The sequence below is a fragment of the Bos indicus x Bos taurus genome, chromosome 13 (genome assembly GCF_003369695.1).
Source record: "Bos indicus x Bos taurus breed Angus x Brahman F1 hybrid chromosome 13, Bos_hybrid_MaternalHap_v2.0, whole genome shotgun sequence".
Classification (NCBI taxonomy): Eukaryota; Metazoa; Chordata; class Mammalia; order Artiodactyla; family Bovidae; genus Bos; species Bos indicus x Bos taurus.
Window position 1 is genome coordinate 10865907 of NC_040088.1, and position 22104 is coordinate 10888010.

At 50.8% G+C, this 22104-nt stretch overlaps 1 protein-coding gene across 1 annotated transcript in view; it reads left to right on the top strand.

Annotated features, from left to right (window-relative positions):
* The window catches only part of JPH2 (junctophilin 2), a 76986-nt gene extending 55242 nt beyond the window's left edge, over window positions 1-21744 (top strand). Inside the window, exons 3-6 of the mRNA XM_027558494.1 lie at window positions 12467-12585; window positions 14502-15229; window positions 15972-16065; window positions 17853-21744. Coding sequence (XP_027414295.1) covers window positions 12467-12585; window positions 14502-15229; window positions 15972-16052 — 928 coding nt within the window. The 3' untranslated portion in view covers window positions 16053-16065; window positions 17853-21744. The remainder of the gene's footprint in view (window positions 1-12466; window positions 12586-14501; window positions 15230-15971; window positions 16066-17852) is intronic.
* Window positions 21745-22104: the final 360 nt, after the last annotated feature.

Here is a 22104-nt window from a genome sequence, read left to right on the forward strand (position 1 = left end):
AACAGTTAGAACTGGACATGGAACAACAGACTGGTTCCAAATAGGAAGAGGAGTTTGTCAAGGCTGTATATTGTCACCCTGCTTATTTAACTTATATGCAGAGTACATCATGAAAAATGCTGGGCTGGAAGAAGCACAAGCTGGAATCAAGATTGCTGGGAGAAACATCAATAACCTCAAATATGCAGATGACACCACCCTTATGGCAGAAAGTGAAGAGGAATTAAAAAGCTTCTTGATGAAAGTGAAAGAGGAGAGTGAAAAAGTTGGCTTAAAGCTCAACATTCAGAAAACGAAGATCATGGCCTCTGGTCTCATCACTTCATGGCAAATAGTTGGGGAAACAGTGGAGACAGTGTCAGACTTTATATTTTGGGGCTCCAAAATCACTGCAGATGGGGATTGCAGCCATGAAATTAAAAGACGCTTACTCCTTGGAAGGAAAGTTATGGCCAACCTAGATAGCATATTCAAAAGCAGAGACATTACTTTGCCAAGAAAGGTCCGTCTACTCAAGGCTATAGTTTTTCCAGTGGTCATGTATGGATGTGGGAGTTGGACTGTGAAGAAAGATGAGCACTGAAGAATTGATGCCTTTGAACTGTGGTGTTGGAGAAGACTCTTGAGAGTCCCTTGGCCTGCAAGGAGATCCAACCAGCCCATCCTAAAGGAGATCAGCCGTGGGATTTCTTTGGAAGGAATGATGCTAAAGCTGAAACTCCAGTACTTTGGCCACCTCATGCAAAGAGTTGACTTATTGGAAAAGACTGATGCTGGGAGGGATTGGGGCCAGGAGGAAAAGAGAATGACAGAGGATGAGATGGCTGGATGGCATCACCGACTCGATGTATGTGAGTTTGAGTGAACTCTGGGAGATGGTGATGGACAGGGAGGCCTGGCGTGCTGCGATTCATGGGGTCACAAAGAGTCGGACACGACTGAGTGACTGAACTGAACTGAACTGAACTGTCACCTGGCAATGAGCCATGGGCAAATAATTTCCTGATCTTTCCTTTCTTCTACACAGTGAGTTGCCTGAGGATGGCATGAGATCACACAGGTTGCTGCAGTTTCCTGTTGCTTCTGTAACAAATGACCACCAACGTGGGGGCTTAAAACAGCACAGACTTACTCTCTTACTGTTCTGGAGGTCAGAAGTCTGAGATCGGTCTCAGTGGGCTAAAGACAAGTTGATGACAGGGCTGGTTCCTTTTGAGGGTTCTGGGAGGAGAATCCAGTTCCTTGATTTTTTAGCTTCTTACTGGCCGCTGCCATTCCTTGGCTTGTGGTCCCATCCTGCATCTTCAAATGGCATCACTCTCATCTCAGTTTCCATCATCACATCATCTTCTCCTCTCCTGTGGTCACATCTGCTCCTGCCTCCCTCTTATAAGGACATGTGTGGTTACATCTAGAGCCTGTTTGTCTAACCCAGGATAATTCTTGCATCTCAGGATCTTCAATTTAATCACATCTGCAAAGCTCCTTTTTCCGTATAAGGTAACATTCACTGGTTCCAGGGATTTAGGACCTGGATATCCCTGGGGCCATTATTCAGCTGACCACATAGGTCAAGTGTCTGGCACATAGTTAGCACTCAGTAAACAGCAGCTTGTCACTCTGTCTCCTGCATAGAGACTGGAGGATGGGAAGGGGTGTCACATACACACTCACACATGGTGAAGATTTCCCAGCTGGGCTGGTGATTCCTTTTCAAGAAGAGGAGAAAGGTCTTTGTAAAACATAATCTGGAAGCGTTCACCTCCACGGCCTGGGGATTTCAGTCTGGGCTTCCAAGGTGGGGAGGTTCTGCTTAAGCTCTTAGGGGGTGGCACAGCCCCCCAGACTCAAAACGCATACCCCTCCACTTCAACTAAAACAAATCAACTTTTTAAAATGTTAAAATACTTGCATAGAGCTTTCTATGTGCCAGGTTCTATTCTAAATACTTTATGTACGATAATTCTACAACTCTGTGAGGCAGGGGCTATTCATATCCCCACTTTACAGATGGAAAAAAAAAATCAAAGTACAGAGAATTTATGTCACCCACTGTGAAAAAACTGCTCTTAACCACCTCAAATACCAAAATATTAAAAAAAATCTGTTTATTTTTCATATTCTTTTGTGCTGATGAAGCCATATTATATTACATGTTTTAAAAAATTATTTATTTGGCCGCACCAGGTCTTCATTGGGGCATGTGGGATCCAGTTCCCTGACTGGAGATAGAACCCCAGGCCCCCTGGATTGGGAGCACAGAGTTTTAGCTACTGGACCACCAGGGAAGTCCTCTAGTACATCTTTTATATATTTATAATATATGATATGAAAATAAGAAAATGCAGATTATGAACATGTAGCTCACCACATGGGCTTCCTCCTGCCCTGTAGCCTTTTGTGTATGTTTGTTCTCAAAACTTTTCACCTTGTCTTATCTTTCCTACCAAACTCTAGATCCTTCCAGAGCAGGGGCCATTTCTGGCGTAATGTTCACAATAAAAATAATGGCCAAGTGACTTAACCCCACTGTGCCTCAGTCTCTTCATCTGTAAAATGGTTGTAGTGCCTGTCTCCTAGGGCAGTATGAACGCTTAGTTTATTTCTCATTTTTCCTTATTAGAAGTAGTCTTCCTAGATGTAAATGTAAAAACTGAACTATAAAGCTCTGAGAAGAAAATATGGTAGTAAGTTTTTGTGACCTTGAGTTAAGCAAAAGCTTCTTAGATGTGATAGCATCAGTATAGGTAACAAAAGGAAAAATAGATAAATTGGAAATCATTAAGCTTAAGAACTTCTGTGCTTCAAAGAACACCATCAAGGAATTGAAAAGACAATAGAATGGGAAAAATATTTGCAAATCCTATATTTGATAAGGTACTTGTATCTAGAATATATTGAGAACTTTTACAACTTAAAAAAATTGAAAACAGGCAAAGAATCTAAATAAACATTTTTTTTCCTAAGAAGATAACATAAATGGTCATTAAACATTTAAAAACACACTCAACATCATTAGCCTCCAGGGAAGTGCAGATCAAAAGTACAATGAAATGAGCCTCACAAACCATTATGTGACTAAAATTTAAAAGTGGGTAATAATAAGTGTAGACAAGGGTGTAGAGATATCGGAACCCTTATGTTACTAGAAGAAAGTACAATGGTGCACTCAACTCAGAACCAGTCTGAAAGTTCCTCAAAAGTTTAAAAAGAGCTACAACATGACCCAGCAATTCCACGCCTTAAGGTGTACACCCAGGAGAAATGAAAACCTACATCCATCCCCAGACTTGCACAGGAATATCCATAGTAGCATTATACGTAGTAACCAGAGGATGGAAACATTCCAGATGTCCTTCAGCTGAGGAACAGATAAACTAAATCTGGTTTATCCACACACACAGTGGACCGTTATTGGCAATGGAAAGGGATGAAGTACTATACTATGCTACAAACTGGGTGAACTTTGAAATAAAGTTTACATGACATATCCTGCTACAAGAATATCTATTTAAATACCAATTTGTTGGCAGTCCTTAGACTTTTGGAAGGGAGTTGCTGGTAAACTATCTTATGTGCCCAGTCACTTCAGTCGTCTCCAATTCTTTGTGGACTGTAGCCCACCAGGCTCCTCTGTCCATGGGGATTCTCCAGGCAAGAATATTGGAGTGGGTTGCCATGCCCTCCCTTCAGAAGATGTTCCCAATCCAGGGATCAAACCTGAGTCTCCTGTGTATCCTGCATTGGCAGGCAAATTATTTACCACTGAGCCACCTGGGGATCCCCAAACATTGTTATAATAATAACCAAAACTGTAACAATAATAATAGCTAATATTTGTTAAGTGCTCAGTTTATGCTAAGTACTCTTGTGCAATCTCATTTCAGACTCCCAGTAATTTTCTGAGGTAAATGTTATTAACCCCATTTCACAGTTGAGGAAACTGAGACCAGGGAGCAAAAGTCAGAATGTGATGGACTGGAGCTTGTACCCTTCACCCTTCTGATGAATGTTTATTCATTTATACTCCTTATACCATTTCTCCAGGATAGGTGCTGTTATTATCCCCATTGTACAGATGAGGAGACTGGGGCTCAGGGGCCTCAGGCTTGCCTGAGAGTATAAGGAGCAGAGCCAAGGCTACCAGAGCTGTCCCTTTTTAGCTGCCCTGCCCTGTGGCTTAGCGACTTTGCTCTGCCCCTGCCATCCGCTGATTTTCAGAGATGCTGCACAGTTGATTTGGAGGGGCTGCATTAGGTTGGGAGCTCTTCAGATGCCTGCTGGATCTAATTTATCCCCATCCCTAGTACCAGCATGTGGAGGACCTGGTCCAGTTAGTACCAAGAAAGTGCCAGCTCAGTGTAATGGGGAAGAGCTTGGGCAGGTATACTTTCTAGCTGTTTGACCTTGAGAAAGTGACTTCACCTCTCTGAAGTCACTTGTGTAAAGGTGATCACAGCACAGAACTGGGCACAAAGAGCTCAACCAATAGTAGACTAATATTATTAATTAGAATATTAGGAGAGACCATTGTTGAGTGGATGCATTAGAACAGAGGTGGGCAGACTTTTCCTGTAAAGCACCAGATGGTAAATGTTTTTGGCCTTGCAGGTCATGGACTGCTGTGGCAACCGTTTCAGTTCAGTTCAGTTCAGTTCAGTCGCTCAGTCATGTCCGACTCTTTGCAACCCCATGAATCGAAGCACGCCAGGCCTCCCTGTCCAACACCAACTCCCGGAGTTCACTCAAACTCATGTCCATCGAGTCAGTGATGCCATCCAGCCATCTCATCCTCTGTCGTCCCCTTCTCCTCCTGCCCCCAATCCCTCCCAGCATTAGAGTCTTTTCCAATGAGTCAACTCTTTGCATGAGGTGGCCAAAGTACTGGAGTTTCAGCTTTAGCATCATTCCTTCCAAAGAACACCCAGGCCCGATCTCTTTCAGAATGGACTGGTTGGATCTCCTTACAGTCCAAGGGACTCTCAAGAGTCTTCTCCAACACCACAGTTCAAAAGCATCAATTCTTCAGTGCTCAGCTTTCTTCACAGTCCAGCTCTCACATCCATACATGACCACTGGAAAAACCACAGCCTTGACTAGACGGACCTTTGTTGGCAAAGTAATGTCTCTGCTTTTAAATATGCTATCTAGGTTGGTCATAACTTTCCTTCCAAGGAGTAAGCGTCTTTTAATTTCATGGCTGCAATCCCCATCTGCAGTGATTTTGGAGCCCCCAAAAATAAAGTCTGACAGTTTCCACTGTTTCCCCATCTATTTGCCATGAAGTGATGGGACCAGATGTCATGATCTTTGTTTTCTGAATGTGGAGCTTTAAGCCAACCTTTTTACTCTCTTTCACTTTCATCAAGAGGCTTTTTAGTTCCTCTTCACTTTCTGCCATAACGGTGGTGTCATCTGCATATCTGAGGTTATTGAGATTTCTCCCGGCAATTTTGATTCCAGCTTGTGCTTCTTCCGGCCCAGCGTTTCTCATGATCTACTCTGCATATAAGTTAAATAAGCAGGGTGACAATATACAGCCTTGATGTACTCCTTTTCCTATTTGGAACCAGTCTGTTGTTCCATGTCCAGTTCTAACTGTTGCTTCCTGACCTGCATATAGATTTCTCAAGAGGCAGGTCAGGTGGTCTGGTATTCCCATCTCTTGAAGAATTTTCCACAGTTTATTGTGATCCACACAGTTAAAGGCTTTGGCATAGTCAATAAAGCAGAAATAGATGTTTTTCTGGAACTCTCTTGCTTTTTCGATGATTCAGTGGATGTTGGCAATTTGATCTCTGGTTCCTCTGCCTTTTCTAAAACCAGCTTGAACATCTGGAAGTTCACGGTTCACGTATTGCTGAAGCCTGGCTTGGAGAATTTTGAGCATTACTTTACTAGCGTGTGAGATGAGTGCAATTGTGCGGTAGTTTGAACATTCTTTGACATTGCCTTTCTTTTGGATTGGAATGAAAACTGACCTTTTCCAGTCCTGTGGCAACCGCTTAGCTCTAGACAATAGTAAACAAATACATGTGACTCTGTTCTAATAAAACTTTATTTATATGGACACACATTTAAATTCTGTATAGTTTTCATGTGTCATAAAATTACTATTTGGGTTTTTTTTCACAGCTTTAAAAAGTATAATAAACATTCTTAGCTCACAGGTGATAGAGAAACAGGCTGGATATGGCCTGTTGCCCTAATTTGCTGACCCCTACAACAGAATGTGAGTTCTACAAGGGATTTTAAAAAAATCTTTATTTATGTTCTTTGGACTTCCCTGGTGGCTCAGTTGGTAAAGAATCTGCCTGCAATGCGGGAGACCTGGGTTCAATCCCTGGGTTGGGAAGATCCCCTGGAGAAGGGAAAGGCTACCCATTCCAGTATTCTGGCCTGAAGAATTCCATGGACTGTATAGTCCATGGGGTCGAAAAGGGTCAGACACGACTGAGTGACTTTCACTTAATTACTTATGTACTTTGGCTATGCCGGGTCTTAGTTGTGGCAGGCAGCATCTTAGTTCCCGGACCAGGGATCAAACCCGGGCCCCCTGTATTGGGAGCATGGAGTTTTAGTCCCTGGACCACCAGGGAAGTCCCCCTACAAGGGATTTTTAGATACTTGGCTTGCTATCATAGCCACAGCACCCAGAAAATTCCTAACATATAGCAGGCATTCCATAAAGTTGCATTAACTGAATAAATCTGGAAGTCAAAGTGGGTCTGAAGCTGGCCCTTTAAGGCTGGGAGGTGGAAGGAGGGAAAGGAACATTCCAGATGGGGGAACAACCAGAGCAGAGGAGTCAGGGGTGCCTCCTGTGGGTGCCCCTGCTTTGGCCCAGTAAAGCCATCAGAGCTTGATGGAGACGCCTGGGCAACGAGGCCAGCTATTCCGGGGTGGTGAGGGGTCCAGGGTGGGGAAGGGAGACAAGAGTGAGGGTCGACACTGTCGGGAGTGCTCCCACTGGGTTATGGCCCTGCCCTGTCCCTGGGCCACCACCAGCCTTATTTTTAACCTGCTGACGAAAGAAAATCTGATGAAATCAAGAAGGGTGACTGATCCTTGCCCCACCCCCTGCCCCAGTTACTGCTCCTTCCCTTCTCTACAGAAGGGGCAGAGCCCTCCTGGGAGACCCTCCCCAAAAGCCCCTCCCCAAGTGGTCATAGGAAAAGAAATGGTGCCTGCATTTCCCTCGCAGGCCCTGGATTCAGGGAGGGAGCCTGGTGCTTGAAGGGAGACCCTCAAGGCTCCTGGATGGTTGAGCAGGCTGGGAACTGCCCAAGAGAGAGCTGGATGTTTCTATCTGTCCAGCACAGGCTTCTCAAATTTTAATGAGCAGTGGAAGCAGCTGGAAGGCTTATAAAACACAGATTCCTGGGCTCCTCCTGAGAAATTCTGATTCAGTGGATCTGGGGTGGAGCCCCCCCAATCTGCATTCGCAACAAGTGCCCAGGTGATGAGGGGTTGGGGTCTGCATGGATCACACTGTGAGTGCCACTGGACTAGAAGATAGCCTCTGGACCGCAGCACTTCAGCCTGCCGTTTACCTGGTAAGCTGCCAGATACACCCCATCAGGGCCGCTTCAGCGCTTCAGGGCCGCTTCAAGGCTGGGTAGCCTTGAAGGCCGTGCTAAGCACTTTGGACTTTACTTTCTGCAAGATAGGAAGCCTTGCAGAGACTGTCAGCAAGAGGTGAGGCAAGCAAGCTGTGTGTGATCGGTTGTAGGGAGTGAGTCTGGAAGCAGGGAGGTTACAGAGGGCAGAGGGGAACCTGGCAGGAGGAGCCATGGAAAGATGGAGAATAGGCAGATCAAGAGCCTCGGGGGGAGCAGGAGAGACAGGAGTTGGTGGTGCTTGTTTGTGAATATTGAAAGATGAGGAAGGAGGGTGTGGGAGACACTGGGATGCCTGGCTTGAGGGCTAGGGAGCTGAGGGGCCATTCCTGAGATCAGAGGCATTGGAGCGGGGCTGGTAAGGTATTCAATCAGTCAAGGGTGCCTCCTTCAAGCCCAGCAGCCTTTATTACCTTTATTACAGAGGGGGCTGTGTGGCCATCCCCCTCTGACCCCTGTTCTGGTTGCCCTGGAGGGTCCATTGTTGATCCTCTAGAACCTTCCAGGGCTCAGTGTGAAGACTGCCATTCTGGCCTGAAGAGTCCGTCCTGCAACACAGCTTCCCAGGAAACAAGCCTCATCCAGCTCACACCACCAAAAAAGGACATTTTCTCAGTTTGAAGGTTTGCCCAGTCTTTCCCCTCCTCCCCCACCCAACCTGGGGTTTCAGGTTTCCAGGGAAGTGTCTCTGAAAATTTAGATCTTTGAATCACACATACCCATGTACAGGCAAACGTGTGTCTGGGGTTGTGCATGCACTACATTTTTTCTCTTTTTTTAGTTTTTAATTGTATAGTTGATTTGCAATATCATGCAAGTTTCAGACGTGCAGCCCAGCGATTTGATTATACATATGTGTGTGTGTATACTCTTTCAGATTCTTTCTGTAGTTTCCTGTGCTATACAGTGGGCCCTTGTTGGTTCCACAGTTGGTTTCGGTGTAACAAGTGTTATCTTTCTCCTCCTTTTTCTCCTCCTCTTTCTTCTCTACCGCTGCCAACACCCTCATCAACACCATCATCATCACCATCACCATCACCACCATCACCACCACCACCATCACCATCCCTCAGCCCCATCCCGGGCTAAACACCTTCCTATGTTGCTTCTCAGCCATTCACATCAACTCCAAGAGAGGAGAATTATCATCCTACAGACGCAGAAACTGAGGCACAGAGAGGCAAAGCCATTCACCCAAGGTCCTAGAGTCCTTGTAGGGTTGGGACTAGGGGGAGGCGAGTGAGGTGAGTCGTAGAAGTGCACGGTCTGGATTTGGACTTTATTGACATTTTTTTCATAACTTGTTCATCAAGGATTATTGCTGCATTAATTTTGACTTTAAAAAATATTGCATTCAAGTATTGTTTATCTGGATTACTGAGGTTTTTAATTTTTTTTGGTCAGCCCCCTAAATTTTGAGCCCGAGGTGAATGCATCATTTGCACCCTAGCCCCAGCCATGGCCGAGCCAAAGTTAGAATCCAGGGCTGCTGATTCCAAAAGCCTGCTCTTTATTCTCTATGCTGCCCCTTGCCCATGCAGGTGTACATGTATGTATGCGTGCATTCTTTTATGGATTCTTTCGTTCAGTATAATCTTATTTTCTTCAGTAAACATTTCTGTGGCAGTGGAGGGGCTTAGAAACCAGACAGTTCTGGGTTTGAGCTCCACTACTTATTATTACTTTGGCTGTGCTGGGCCTCTAGTTGTGGTGCCCGGGCTTCGCCTTGAGGTGAGTGGGGCTTCTCTTGTAGACCAGAGATCTGGAGCCTGCAGGGCTCAGTAGTTCCTGTGTGTGGGTGGAGTTGCCCAGCAGCATTGGAATCTTAGTTCCCCGACCAGGGATAGAACCCATGTCCCCTGCATTGGAAGGCAGATTCTTAATCACTGGACCACCAGGGAAATCCCCCACTACTTACTATTGAGTGGACGGACAAACCTGTGACAAAAGGCACAGACTCTAGGCCCAAGAAAGCCTTTGTTTGAAACCTTGCTTTCACTTGCTGGTTGGATGAGTTGTAGGTGGGCTCCTTAAACCTTCTTGTGCCTTGGATTTCTCCTCTGTAAAGAGGGATGATGGGCCACAAAGAGTACTTGGGAAAATGAAATGGATTAATTTCTATAAAGCTCTTGGCATGTTGTAAATGCTTTGTAAATGTCAGTTGTTACTTGGCATCCTTGAGCAAGGTATTGCTCTGAGACTCAGTTTCCCCACCTGTGGAGTAGATTCAATAAAAGCTACCTCCCAGGCAGTTTTGAGGATTGTAAGGCGTAACGTAGGCAAAAGGCTTGGCACCTGGAGGGAGCTTAGTAAACTTCATCTCTAGATGGGGCTCAATTTGTGCTGGAGATACACGCAGATCAAATCCCCAAGGAAGTGACTCATCTGCTCATGGGGACACTGATTGGACCTTTCAGTTCCCCAAAGACATGACGCTTGTACCCCCTCTCAGGACCTTTGCACATGCCCTTCCCTCTGCCTGGCTCACTGTTCCTGCCTCAGTGCTGATGAGCCAATCAATGGATGTATCAGTTTCAGGTCTCAACTGTCACATCCTCGAGGAAACCTTGCCTGATCCCCCCCTCCACCACTGATCTACATCAAGCCTTCCTGTTGGACATTTTCATCACATTCTATACTCTTCCTTTATGGCACTTCTCACAATGGCACTTAATTGTGCTGTGCTTAATCGCTCAGTCATGTCCGACTTTGCGACCCCACGGACTGTAGCCCCGCAGGCTCCTCTGTCGGTGGGATTCTCTAGGCAAGAATATTGGAGTGGGTTGCCATGCCCTCCTTCAGGGCATCTTCTCAACCCAGGGATCAAACCTAGGTCTCTAGCATTGCAGGCAGATTCTTTACCGTCTGAGCCACTACGGAAGCCCAAGAATACTGCAGTGGGTGGCCCATCCTTTCTCCAGGGGAACTTCATGACCCAGGAAGTGAACAGGGATCTCTTGCATTGCATGCAGTTTCTTTACCAGCTGAACTACCAGGGAATCCCTTTTATTTGGTTACATTATATTAAATAATTTTGGTTGCTTGCGTCCAGCCCATCTCCTCCTTTTGAAAGGCGCTTGTCTTGCCCCTGGAATCTTGGCTCCTGACCAACCACGGCACACTCTTCAGAGCAGCACAGGGTCTGGAATCATCTTGCCTGGGTTCAAAATCCCAGTTGCTGCACTTAGGGACTCTGTGACCTTGGGCAAGTTACTTACCCTGCCTGTGCCTCAGTTTCCTTTTCTGTAAAATAGGGACAATAATAAGAGCACCAGCTTCCTAAGGCATCATGATGATTACATGAGATAATCTTTAATTTCTTTACCTTGAAGTCCATTGGTTAGTGGGGCTGTTAATATTTTTGTAGGTGCTTTTCCTAGTTAGGTTAGATTAACAGCTGAAATAAACATCCCCCAAATCTTAGGCGCTTAATGCAGTAGACATTTAAGGCTTGCTGAGTTTAATGTTTAAATTTAATGCTCAAATGTTGCATGTTTAATATGAAACTGTTGGGGAGGTGGGCTTTGCTCCATGCAATAATCATCTGTGGACCCGAGTTCCTTCCACCATGTTTCTTGACCCTGGGGGCCACGGGGGTTCTGTGGATAGAATTCAGCGAGTCTGTGAATCTGGATGCTGCCTTAGGTTAGATTCCCTAGAAGCTGAGTCTGAGATGAGGATTCTTGCACTGCCGATTTATGGAGCAAGTGCTCTCAGAAGCAAGGGAGAGTGAGAGAGGCAGGCTGGGACATAGAAGTAGCTAAGCAGGGATGTGTTCTGGAGTCCTTCAACCTCATCCCACGGTGGGGCTCTGGAGCCTGAGCGGTACCTCAAGAGTTGGTTCCTCTTGGGGCAAAAAGGGGCTGGCTGGTGTCAGTAGTCATTGGTTATAGGCTCCTTGGGTTGGGGAGGGGTATGGACCTTTGGAACAAGGTAGCTTCTTATTGGTTGCAATTCTCTGAGACAGCAGTGAGCCATCAGCAGTCAATTCAGCAGCCAAGGGTGGGTGCATTTGCCCAGTGAAGGGATCCGGACAGGGAAAACCACATCTCTATTTTTACTGACGTGTAACTGAAATTTAGTATTTTCTTCAATTACAGAAGTCGGCAATAAATCACAGTAGTATTAGCAGTATCTCTGACTTTGTCACTCATAGAAATCACATATATTTTCATGCCACATTCCTGTTGTTGCATGTATCCTTGAAATATCCTTTATGCTAATCTATACTTTTAAGTTATGGTGGTCAATAGGCCTGCTGAATATTTTGTTTCATGTGTTTATAAAGAAGAATATACATTCTTATATTACAGATTTGTTCCTTTAAATATTCTGGTAACAGTGTGTCAGTGTAATTGCATGTCTTTGTAATCCTGTGTAATTTATGCATTTTAAAACAGTATACCGAGAAAGGGTCCAGAGGTGTCACCAGGTTGAAAAGAGCTGTGACACAAATGAGGTTAAGTCCCTTGTTCTGGGGGCTTGGCTTCTGCATTTTACCAGCAACAGCGGAGAAGAGAGAGGACACTGTGGATTACAGGACAGGTTTTTGTGGACCATGCCTGGAAATGGCATCATCCTGTCTTCCCACAATGCTTTAGCCAGTCACCTGACCACACCTAACCCCAGGGAGGCTGGAAAATGGAGTCCATCTGTGTGCCCTGAGAGAAGAGGAAATGGTCGGGGGAACGCACAACAGCCTGGACCACAGGGCTTAATAAATATTCATTGACAGCCCAAGTGAACAAAAGTGTTGTCCACGGTGTCTCATTGTGGGTGGGGGAGGAAGGGCAGAGAGGGTTGGTTCTCTGGAGGGATCCTGAGACTCCACCGTGTCGTCTCCTTAGGACAAGCCACGCCAAGGCCAAAGCTGAGGCAGCAGAACAGGCTGCCCTGGCTGCTAACCAAGAGTCCAACATTGCCCGCACTTTGGCCAGGGAGCTGGCTCCAGACTTCTACCAGCCAGGTAGGGCCAGCCAGGGAGGGGACTGGCCAGGATGGGGTGGGGAAAGTCCGTGGGGTGGGGATGGGGAGGTGGACACCTTTTTCTTTGCTTGGTGGAAAGCTGAGATGCTCCACTGGGTCCACACATGCCTGTGAGCATCTGTGGGCGTGGTGCAGGCATGGGGTGGGATGAGTCAAGGGGACTCAGGCTGAGATTGGGGTGGTAATAAGAGGTTTCCCCAACTGGAGCCTGTCTCCTCTCCCTGGGGAATGAGGCTGCAGAGTGAGGAGGACCTCCTGGCTCTGATCCAGACTTTGCCCTTGAATACAGTGGTGGGAGTCCATCAGAGTGGGCGACTGGTGCTCTCCATGTTGAAGGGTTTTGGAGTCGCTAAGAGTCCGGCACGACTGAGTGACTTCACTTTTACTTTTCACTTTCATGCATTGGAGAAGGAAATGGCAACCCACTCCAGTATTCTTGCCTGGAAAATCCCAGGGACAGAGGAGCCTAGTGGGCTGCCGTCTATGGGGTTGCACAGAGTCTGACACGACTGAAGCGACTTAGCAGCAGCAGCAGCAAGGCAGAAGGAAATGGCAATCCACTCCAGTATTCTTGCCTGGAAAATCCCATGGACGGAGGAGCCTGGTAGGCTGCAGTCCATGGGGTCGCGAAGAGTCGGAGACGACTGAGCGACTTCCCTTTCACTTTTCACTTTCGTGCATTGGAGAAGGAAATGGCAACCCTCTCCAGTATTCTTGCCTGGAGAATCCCAGGGATGAGGGAGCCTGGTGGGTTGCCGTCTATGGGGTCGCACAGAGTCGGACACGACTGAAGCGACTTAGCAGCAGCAGCAGCAGCAGCAGCAGCAGCAGCAGCAGCAGCAGCAGCAAAGGAGGCTAGATACAAGACCTCAGAGTGCAGATCTCAGCCCGGCAAGAGGAGTCGCGCGTCCCATCACAGTGCGCCCCCTGCTGGTCCCAGGAAGAGCGACGCTGGCTGGCAGCCTCCGCCTTGGGTAGTCATAGCAACAGCTGTCACCACGTGCTAGGTTCTGCGCTCAGCATTTCACAGGCATTTTTTTTTTCCCACTCGATTAATCTTACAGTTAGTATTTATGAAATAGATATCATTAGGCCTGTTTTTCAGATAAGAGAATGGAAAGAGGCCGGTGTGACCATAAAGAGCATAAACTCTGGAGCCAGACAGCCTGTGTGCCAGCCCCGGCTCCGCTCTTGGTCAGCTGGGTGACTTTGGGCAAGGCATTTTACCTCTCTGAGCCTCCTTTTATTCTTATGTGCTGCTAAGTTGCTTCAGTCGTGTCCGACTCTGTGCGACCCCATAGACGGCAGCCCACCAGGCTCCACCGTCCCTGGGATTCTCCAGGCTAGAACATTGGAGTGGGGTGCCATTGCCTTCTCCGAGTTCTTATGTGCAGTGGAGGCTAAATAATAGCATCCACCTCATAGGGTTATTCCGGAGAAGGCAATGGCACCCCACTCCAGTAATCTTGCCTGGAAAATCCCATGGATGGAGGAGCCTGGTAGGCTGCAGTCCATGGGGTAGCAAAGAGTCGGACATGACTGAGCGACTTCACTTTCACTTTTCAGTTTCATGCATTGGAGAAGGAAATGGCAACCCACTCCAGTGTTCTTGCCTGGAGAATCCCAGGGACTGGGGAGCCTGGTGAGCTGCCGTCTATGGGGTTGCACAGAGTCGGACACGACTGAAGCAACGCAGCAGCATAGGGTTATTCAAAGGAGTAAATGAGTTAGTATTGGGGAATGGCTTAAAAACAGTGTTCTTGGCACCTGGTGGCTGCAGGTCAGTGCTGGCTGAGTAAGTTGACGAGACTCAGCGGGGTTGGAGCGGCTTGCCCAAGGTCAGCCGGTGCGGGGACCCAGCTTCGAATCCCACCTCCCCTTGTGGTCTCCCCGCAGGTCCGGAGTATCAAAAGCGCCGGCTGCTCCAGGAGATCCTGGAGAACTCGGAGAGCCTGCTGGATTCCCCCGACCGGGGCCCCGGCGCCGCGGGCCTCCCGGAGCGGCTCCGCGAGAGCCCGGAGCTGCACGAGCGGGAGACCCCGGCGCCCGAGGGTGGCCCCCCGTCGCCGGCCGGGACGCCCCCGCAGCCCAAGCGGCCCCGTCCGGCCGCGGCGTCCAAAGACGGCCTGCTGAGCCCAGGCGCCTGGAACGGTGAACCCGGCGGCGGCGGCGGCGAGGGCAGCCGGCCGGTCACGCCGTCCGACGGCGCGGGTCGCCGCAGCCCCGCCCGGCCGGCCAGCGAACGCATGGCCATCGAGGCGCTGCAGGCGCCGCCCGCGCGGCCCGAGGAGCCGGAGGTGGCGCTGTACCAGGGCTACCACAGCTACGCCGTGCGCACCGCGCCGCCCGCGCCGCCGCCCTTCGAGGACGAGCCCGAGCCCCCCGCCGCCGACTCCGTGCCCCCCTCCCCGGCCGCAGCCGCCGCGCCCGGGACGGCGCCCCCGCCCCGAAGCCCCGCGTCGGCGCCCGAGAGCCCCGCCAAGCTGGAACCCAAGCCCATCGTGCCCAAAGCCGAACCCAAGGTCAAGGCCCGCAAGACGGAGGCCCGAGGGCTGACCAAGGCTGGGGCCAAGAAGAAGGCTCGGAAGGAGGCCGCGGCGGCGACAGAGGTCGAGGTGGAGGAGGTGAGGCTGCTGGTGGAAGTGGTGGGGGAGGGGGGGGGGGCGGGGGGGGGAGGGGGCGGGAGGGGGGGGAGGGGGCGGGAGGGGCGGGGAGCTGGAAGTGGGATTCGGGGGGCAGATGACCGGGGGACCAGGGTGATGGCACAGGACAGGGCAGGGGGGAACCCCTGCCGGGATGTGGGCTTAGTTAGGTGCAGCCTGACCCAGGGTTACAGGCAGAGTGCCCCCACCTTGGGCAGGGGCTGGCCTCTGTACAGTTGTCTGGGCGCTCCTTTGGAGGAGGCGACTAGGAGTCCCAAGCAGCTAGGCTGTGGGCTGCTCCTGTTTATGAAGGATCTAGGCTGGGCTCCAATAGCCTCTACTACATGGTGTAGCAGGGAGGGCTTTGGGGGGATAGAGGAATGGTTCATTAAGGGGGTGAGTCCTGGCCCTCTGGCCTTGTTAGGGGAGCAGGAAGCTACAGTGCCAAAGACTGAAGCTGGGCTCAGAGGGCCTGAGAGATGCAGCCCCAGAGGAATTAGCAGTGGGTACGGCCATGTACTTGGATTCCAGTCCCAGCTCTGCCCGCTGTGTGCCCTGGGATACGTTCTCGATCCTCTCTAGACCCTGAGCAGTTTGGTTGATTATTTCCTCCAGGAATCCTTCCAGCTCGGATGGTCTGTCCAGGTGCTGGACACTGCGGAGGGTTGGGGTGGGGGAGTGTGCTCTCCTGGGGACTCAGGCAGCCTGTCTCGGCTGTTCCCAGGTCCCCAACACCGTCCTCATCTGCATGGTGATCCTGCTGAACATTGGCCTGGCCATCCTGTTCGTTCACCTGCTGACCTGACCTCGTCCCCCAGGTGAGGCCGGGAGGAGAGCACGGCAGTCTCTGGGGAGGAGAGTAAGGGCCTGCTGGGCCACTGTCTTGTGGTTAATTGAGGCCCACCCCCCAGCAGGGGCAGGGACCTAGAGTGTGGATTTGAGAGATCATCTCTCCCCAGTGCGCACACACACATGCACGCACCCTCGTTGGCCCAACGTGCACAGAACACTGGCTGGCTGTCAGGTGAACGCTGGGGGCTTCATTCATTCACGAACTCACCATTCATTTGTTGTGGTTGTTGATTAGTCCCTAAGTCGTGTCCAACTCTTTTGCGACACCACAGACTGTAGCCCTCTAGGCTCCTCTGTCCATGGGATTTTCCAGGCAAGAATACTGAAGTGGGTTGCCATTTCCTTCTCCAGGGGATCTTCCTGACCCAGGGATCGAACCCGTGTCTCCTGCACTGGCAGGTGGATTCTTTACCCCTGAACCACCAGGGAAGCCCATTTAACCACCCTTTACTGAGCGCCTGCTCTGCTGGGAATAGGGACACAGCAGGGACACATTCCTGCCCCAAGAAATGAGGCGAACGTGAAAGTAAACCTTTAACTTATGGCTCATTGTGTAAGAGTCTTGCAGTTTAAACGTTAAGCAGAATAGTTCCTGACCTCCTCCCCACAGAGCCCCGGAAGTCTAGACTGAGGTCGCCCGGATGGCCGGATCCTCTTTCCCTGTCCTCTGGTTCTCTCTTGCTCGCACTCTCCACCCGCCTCCCTCAGTCCTCTTCCTGAACCCTGCTGTCAGTCAGTCGGTTCCATCAGTTGGTTTTCTCCCCGTGATGGAGCTCAGGAGCTGGGTAAGGTCCGGTGAAAAGGAAGTGGGCAGGGCTGGGGTGAAGGAAAATGGCCCTCGCTGGTCTCAGGGTGAAGTAGCCACGTGCATGCGTGCTAAGTCACTTCAGTTGTGTCCGACTCTTTGTGATCCTGTGGACCGAAGCCTGCCAGCCTCCTCTGTCCATGGGATTCTCCAGGCAAGAATACTGGAGTGGGTTACCATGCCCTCCTCCAGGGGATCTTCCCGACCCAGGGATCCAACCCATAGTCTCTTAGGTCTCCTGCACTGGCAGGCGGGTTCTTTACCACCATCACCACCTGGGAACCCAAAGTAGCCACAAGGCAAATCAAATCTTCCTCATACTAGGACCAGCCTTTACACTGTGAATCCTGTGTTTGGTGCTGCTAACAAGACTTGCTGCCTCTTGCCTTGCTCCCCTCAAAGATCGCCTCCCTTGACTCTAGCTTAGTATGGGCCGGGGGTTCCTACTCAGTCCCAGAGGAGAAGGAGAAGGGTAAATAGCCAGTGACAATATTAGCCTGGTAGGTGCTGCCCTGGGAGCAGATGCTGGCCCCAGCGGGGTCCGTGTTTCCTAGGGGATCTGGGAATGGTTGCAGCGGGGACTGCCAACTTCCTGACCTGAAGGATGGTGAGGGGCGAGCCAGATGGCAGTGAGGGAGGGGAGGAGAGGAGGGCAGCATGTACCAGGCAAAGGGAACAGGCAGAGGCAGCCTCCAGCAGGGCCTTGCATGGGCCAAGGAGGGGCCTCTGGGGCTTGTCTCTGGTCCCACTGAGTCAGAGCCCAAGGCTGAGGCTTGCGGGCTTGCAGAGGCAGGGATGGTGCTGGTGATAGAGATCTTGCCCCAGAGAGGATCAGGCCTGCTCCTTGAACCCTGCCCGGAGCCTGGCTCAGCCTCACCTCCACCCCCGGCCCCTGCCTTCATCCCTCCTCCATCCTTCCCTCACCTGGACCTCTTTTCTTCTCTGCAGAGCCAGGAGTTCCTGCTGAGGATGCATGGACCCATCTTTTGCAGTGCCAGGCAGGGCGGCTGAGGAGGACTGGACCCGGTTGCTGGGGGTCCACTCGCATCCACACCACAAACATTGAAGGAGGCTTCCCGTGGCATCTGTGCCCAGACACAGGCAATGCCCAGAGGAAGAGAAAAGTGCTGGGCAACGTCCGGGAGCTCTCTGCCCAGTGGCAGGGAAAGCCCTGAAAGAAGAGCCCTGGTCTTGAACTTCCCAATCTGCTCCATCCCCCATCCCCATCCACTCCCTCGCCTCCACCACTACCCTAGGTCACCCCCTCCCCAGGCTTTTTGTGTTTTGGGAGAAGTCACCAAACCAGGATGTTAAATCCCAGCCCCCTCCTTCCTACCCTCCCTGGCTTTATTTTAAACTTCTGAGGCCTCCCAGGCAAGCGGAGGAAGTGACGAGATCCCTGTGGTGGGTCATGGCGGGTGATGCTCTCAGCCCACCGGCCCTTCTTGTCTCAGTCCCGACCCCTCCCATACTCTGTCCCTTGCTTCCAGATGCTCAGGATGACAACAGAGGAAATGGACATCTTCTGTTTGAATATCCCAGAATACAGTGCTTCTGTCTCCTCCCACCGGTCCAGTTAGCTTCCCTCTGGACCAGCAGGCGAGGGGGAGACGTGAGGGTTTGGGACCTTTGGCTGGGAAGCCGCTGACCAGGTGGCCAGGGGGCGGGGTGTGTGGGGAGAAGGGCTGAGGGGCAGTTAGGATGGCCCTGTTTCTGAGGGCGCCTGAGCCTGGGGCTGGCATTACACATGGGGGCTTCGAGGATGCTGAGGGTGAGGAGAGGTCACCCTGCAGGAGCCGTGGGGCCGGTGAGATAAAGCCTCAGGGATGCCCGTGAACTGGTTTGTCCGCTTCCGCTCCCAGGGGCCACCGCAGGCTTGATTGGTGGGGGGTGCTGAGCATGGAAGCCCAGGCAGCTTTCGCTGGGGCAGACTCTCAGGCCGATGCTGAAGAAGGCTGCTTGTCAGCCAGCGTGTCCCAGGGAGAGGGGAGCAGGTGTGGGGTTCCTGCCATCTGTGATAAGCTCCTCGGCTTGCTTGGCAGGAGCCGGTCTTTGCATGTAGCCCCTTTCCAATGTGCTGTGTACCATTCTGGTTTCTCCTGTCCCTGGTGCTGGCTGGGAGTGGGTGGGGGCTGTGGCCTCGGCGCTGGGGAAGGATGGAGGGCCAGTGGTCCAGGCCCCGTTGAGCGGGGGGAAGGACGTGACCAGGACATTTAAACTGAGTTGGAGGGGAGCAGCTGCTTTTCTGTCTTTGTTTCTCTGCTCCTTGGGGGCTGGGGCAGGGGTAGTCTGGCCTCCCCCCGGGCTTGCTCTTTGACCTAAAGTTTGTTTCTGATGGGGTCAGCTTTCCCTTCCTCCCTCAATACTTGGGAACCTTCCTTCCAACTCCACACTTACTGTTTCAAGCACTGCTGGGGCCTTGAGCTTGTTGGATTGCATTTCTGCCGAGAGGAGCCTGTGGGTTCTGCTGTCCTCCAGGGCCTCCGCCATCGTGTGTGGGCTTTTCTGGACAAGTAGGGCAAGAGGAGGGTGGGCCGGGGGTGCTTCTCAGGGGAGACAGGCTCCAGGCCTGGGCTCTGAGGTCGCTGTCTGGGGTTTTTGGTCTGGCTTAGGGTTGGGGATAAGCCTCTGGCTACCAGGGCTCCTGGGTGGGGTCTTGTTTGGGGGTTGGTATTTGGGGTGAAGGTTCAGGAAGCTGCCGTCTATGCAATAATAAACTTGCATCTGCTCACAGGCTCTGCCTGGGCTGTGGGGTCTGCTTGTGGCCTCAGGATGGGGGACTGGTCTGAGGAGGAGGAGGGAAGCTGAGGACCCTGGGTCATGCTGGGTCAGGCCCTGCCTCTCTTACAGTTTCCATAATACCTCCTGTGTGTGCACTTGCTCAGTCGTGTCTGACTCTCTGCAACCCCATGGACTGTAGCCCACCAACCTCCTCTGTCCATGGGGTCAGCTCGGCAGGAATACTGGAGTGGTTTGCCATTTCCTCCTCCAGGGGATCTTCGCAACCCAGGGATCGAACCCATGTCTCCTGCAGCTCCTGCATTAGCAGGCAGATTCTTTACCATTGCACCACCTGGGAATACCTCCTGAGGGGTGGCTGAAAGGCTTCAGTCCTGACAGGGCCACAGACCTTCTAGGGAAGACCTTGGGTTTGTAAAGCCAACTTCTAAAAGATTCCCTGAGCAGCATATAGCAAAAGAAAGAGCCTGCCTTTTGGAAAAAAATCTTTGGCCACCCACCCCGCAGGATCTTAGTTCCCCAGTCAGGGATGGAACCTGTGCCCCCTGCTTTGAAAGTCTTAACCACTGGACCTCCAGGGAAGTCCCAAAAGAGCCAGCCTTTTGAGATTGGCTTCCCTGGGCTCTAGTCCTGCTTAGGATACTTACTTCACTTCTCCGAGCCTCAATTTCTCATCTATAAAACAGAGAAAATACTACTACCTCCTGGGGTTGTAGTGAGGATAACTTTAAACATTAAAGCTCATATAAAGCCCAGTAATTGAGAGCAGTAAGTGCAGACTTCCCATTTTGGGGTCATTATTGCTGTTGACCTGAAGTACAGTCATTAGCCCTCTCACAAGCTTCTTGCATTTTAATTGAAACCCCAGAAACCTCGAGTGGGTGGAGGTGATTCGGGCTCCTGTCAGAAAGTCACAGAGCGTCTCAGTCAAAGGAAGGACCTATAGGCCATCATCATAGCTTCCAGAGGCTTAGATGGGAGGAGAGACTTGCCCAAGTTCACACAACAAGCCAGGGGTGGGAAAGCAATTATCTTGACTTATTTTAGTGGCTAAGTCAAGCCAACAGCCCCCATGAGCATTGGAGGGGAGGGTCCCTCACCAGTAGGCTTGAGTTCAGGCAGGTTCCAGAGTTCTTTGGTGCTCAGGAGTCCTGGCTGTCTGCCCAGTGTCATCCCTGACTTACTGCATGCCAGAGACCCCCTCTTTGTAGGCCTTAGTTTCCTCTTTGCCAAGGAGACCGTCATCCCTGCCCCATTGCCTTCTTTACAGGTATCATGGTTGTGAGCATCCGATGAGGTAGCTCATGAGTGGTAAAGAGGTTGTCAAAACCCTGGAATAATCCAGGGGTCCCAAAGAAAAAAGATGGGTTTGGAAGGACCGCAGGGGCGATGGAGGGGGTGGGGGTGAGGAGGGAGGAGTTGTACTCTACAGAGGTTTGAATAAAGTGCACCAAGAGAAGGGGGGAGTGGGCAGCCAGCCCAGTTGGGGGGATTTGCAGACTGGCCCTGTGTGTATGTGTGTGTGTGTAAAGTGGGAGTGTGAGGTGAGGGGGCAGGCAGATGACAGCCTTCTAATCCCCTTGAATGGTTTGGGGTGGTGGGGGAAAGCTCATTCCAGAGCCGGCTGGAACGAGGAGTCAGGTAAGGTTGGTTGGAGTCCGGCGCCCCCTGGGGGCTGAAGCGCAGCACACAGCCTGGCTGGTCCCCTTTTCAGCCTTGGCCACTGACACCTCTGGAAGTTTGTCCTCCGCTGCCAGGTCCAAGGTCCTTTGAAGGTGTCTTGTGCCATAGAGGAATTTAAAACCACCTCGTGGATGTTAACCAGGGCCTGTGATCACTACCACTGCCTTGGAGTCTTGGCAGGACTCTTCCAAGGCAGAAAAAAAGATGGGGGACCTGGGAGCTGTGGGATCCAGATGAGGGATTTGTGGCAAGATGAAAATTTTCATAATTTCTGATGAACCAACAAAGGATCTGACTGTGCTGGGAGAGATGAAGGCCCAGATGATGACTTTTGGCGGCCTCAAGCCTGAAAAAGTTCTGTGGTGCACCCTCAAATGTGTAGCTCAAAATAAACACAATACCAAACTAAAACACAAAACTTGCATGTATGCTGAAATTCAGGTAGCTCATTTTTCTTTTGTCCAAAAGACTGTCTCTAGAGGTGAAACTTCTCCCTCATGAGTGCTTCTTGGCCGTACGGCCCCTCCTCTGAAAGCGAGCAGATTACTTCCTTCAAGGTCGCTTCATCAATATGAGCTGTTACCCTATTCTTAGTTCTCCACTTGGCAGTGGGGCAGCATGCCCAGGGAGCAAGTGGAGGCTCCTCTTCCTCATTTTCCAGTTGGAAAGGGCTTCTGTTTGCCAGAAGAAGAGCCCAGGACCTTGTAATAGGTATGAGCAGGATATGGGAAGAGAAGCAAGGCTGACATGGGAGGAACTGTTTCAGAGGGGGCTGAAG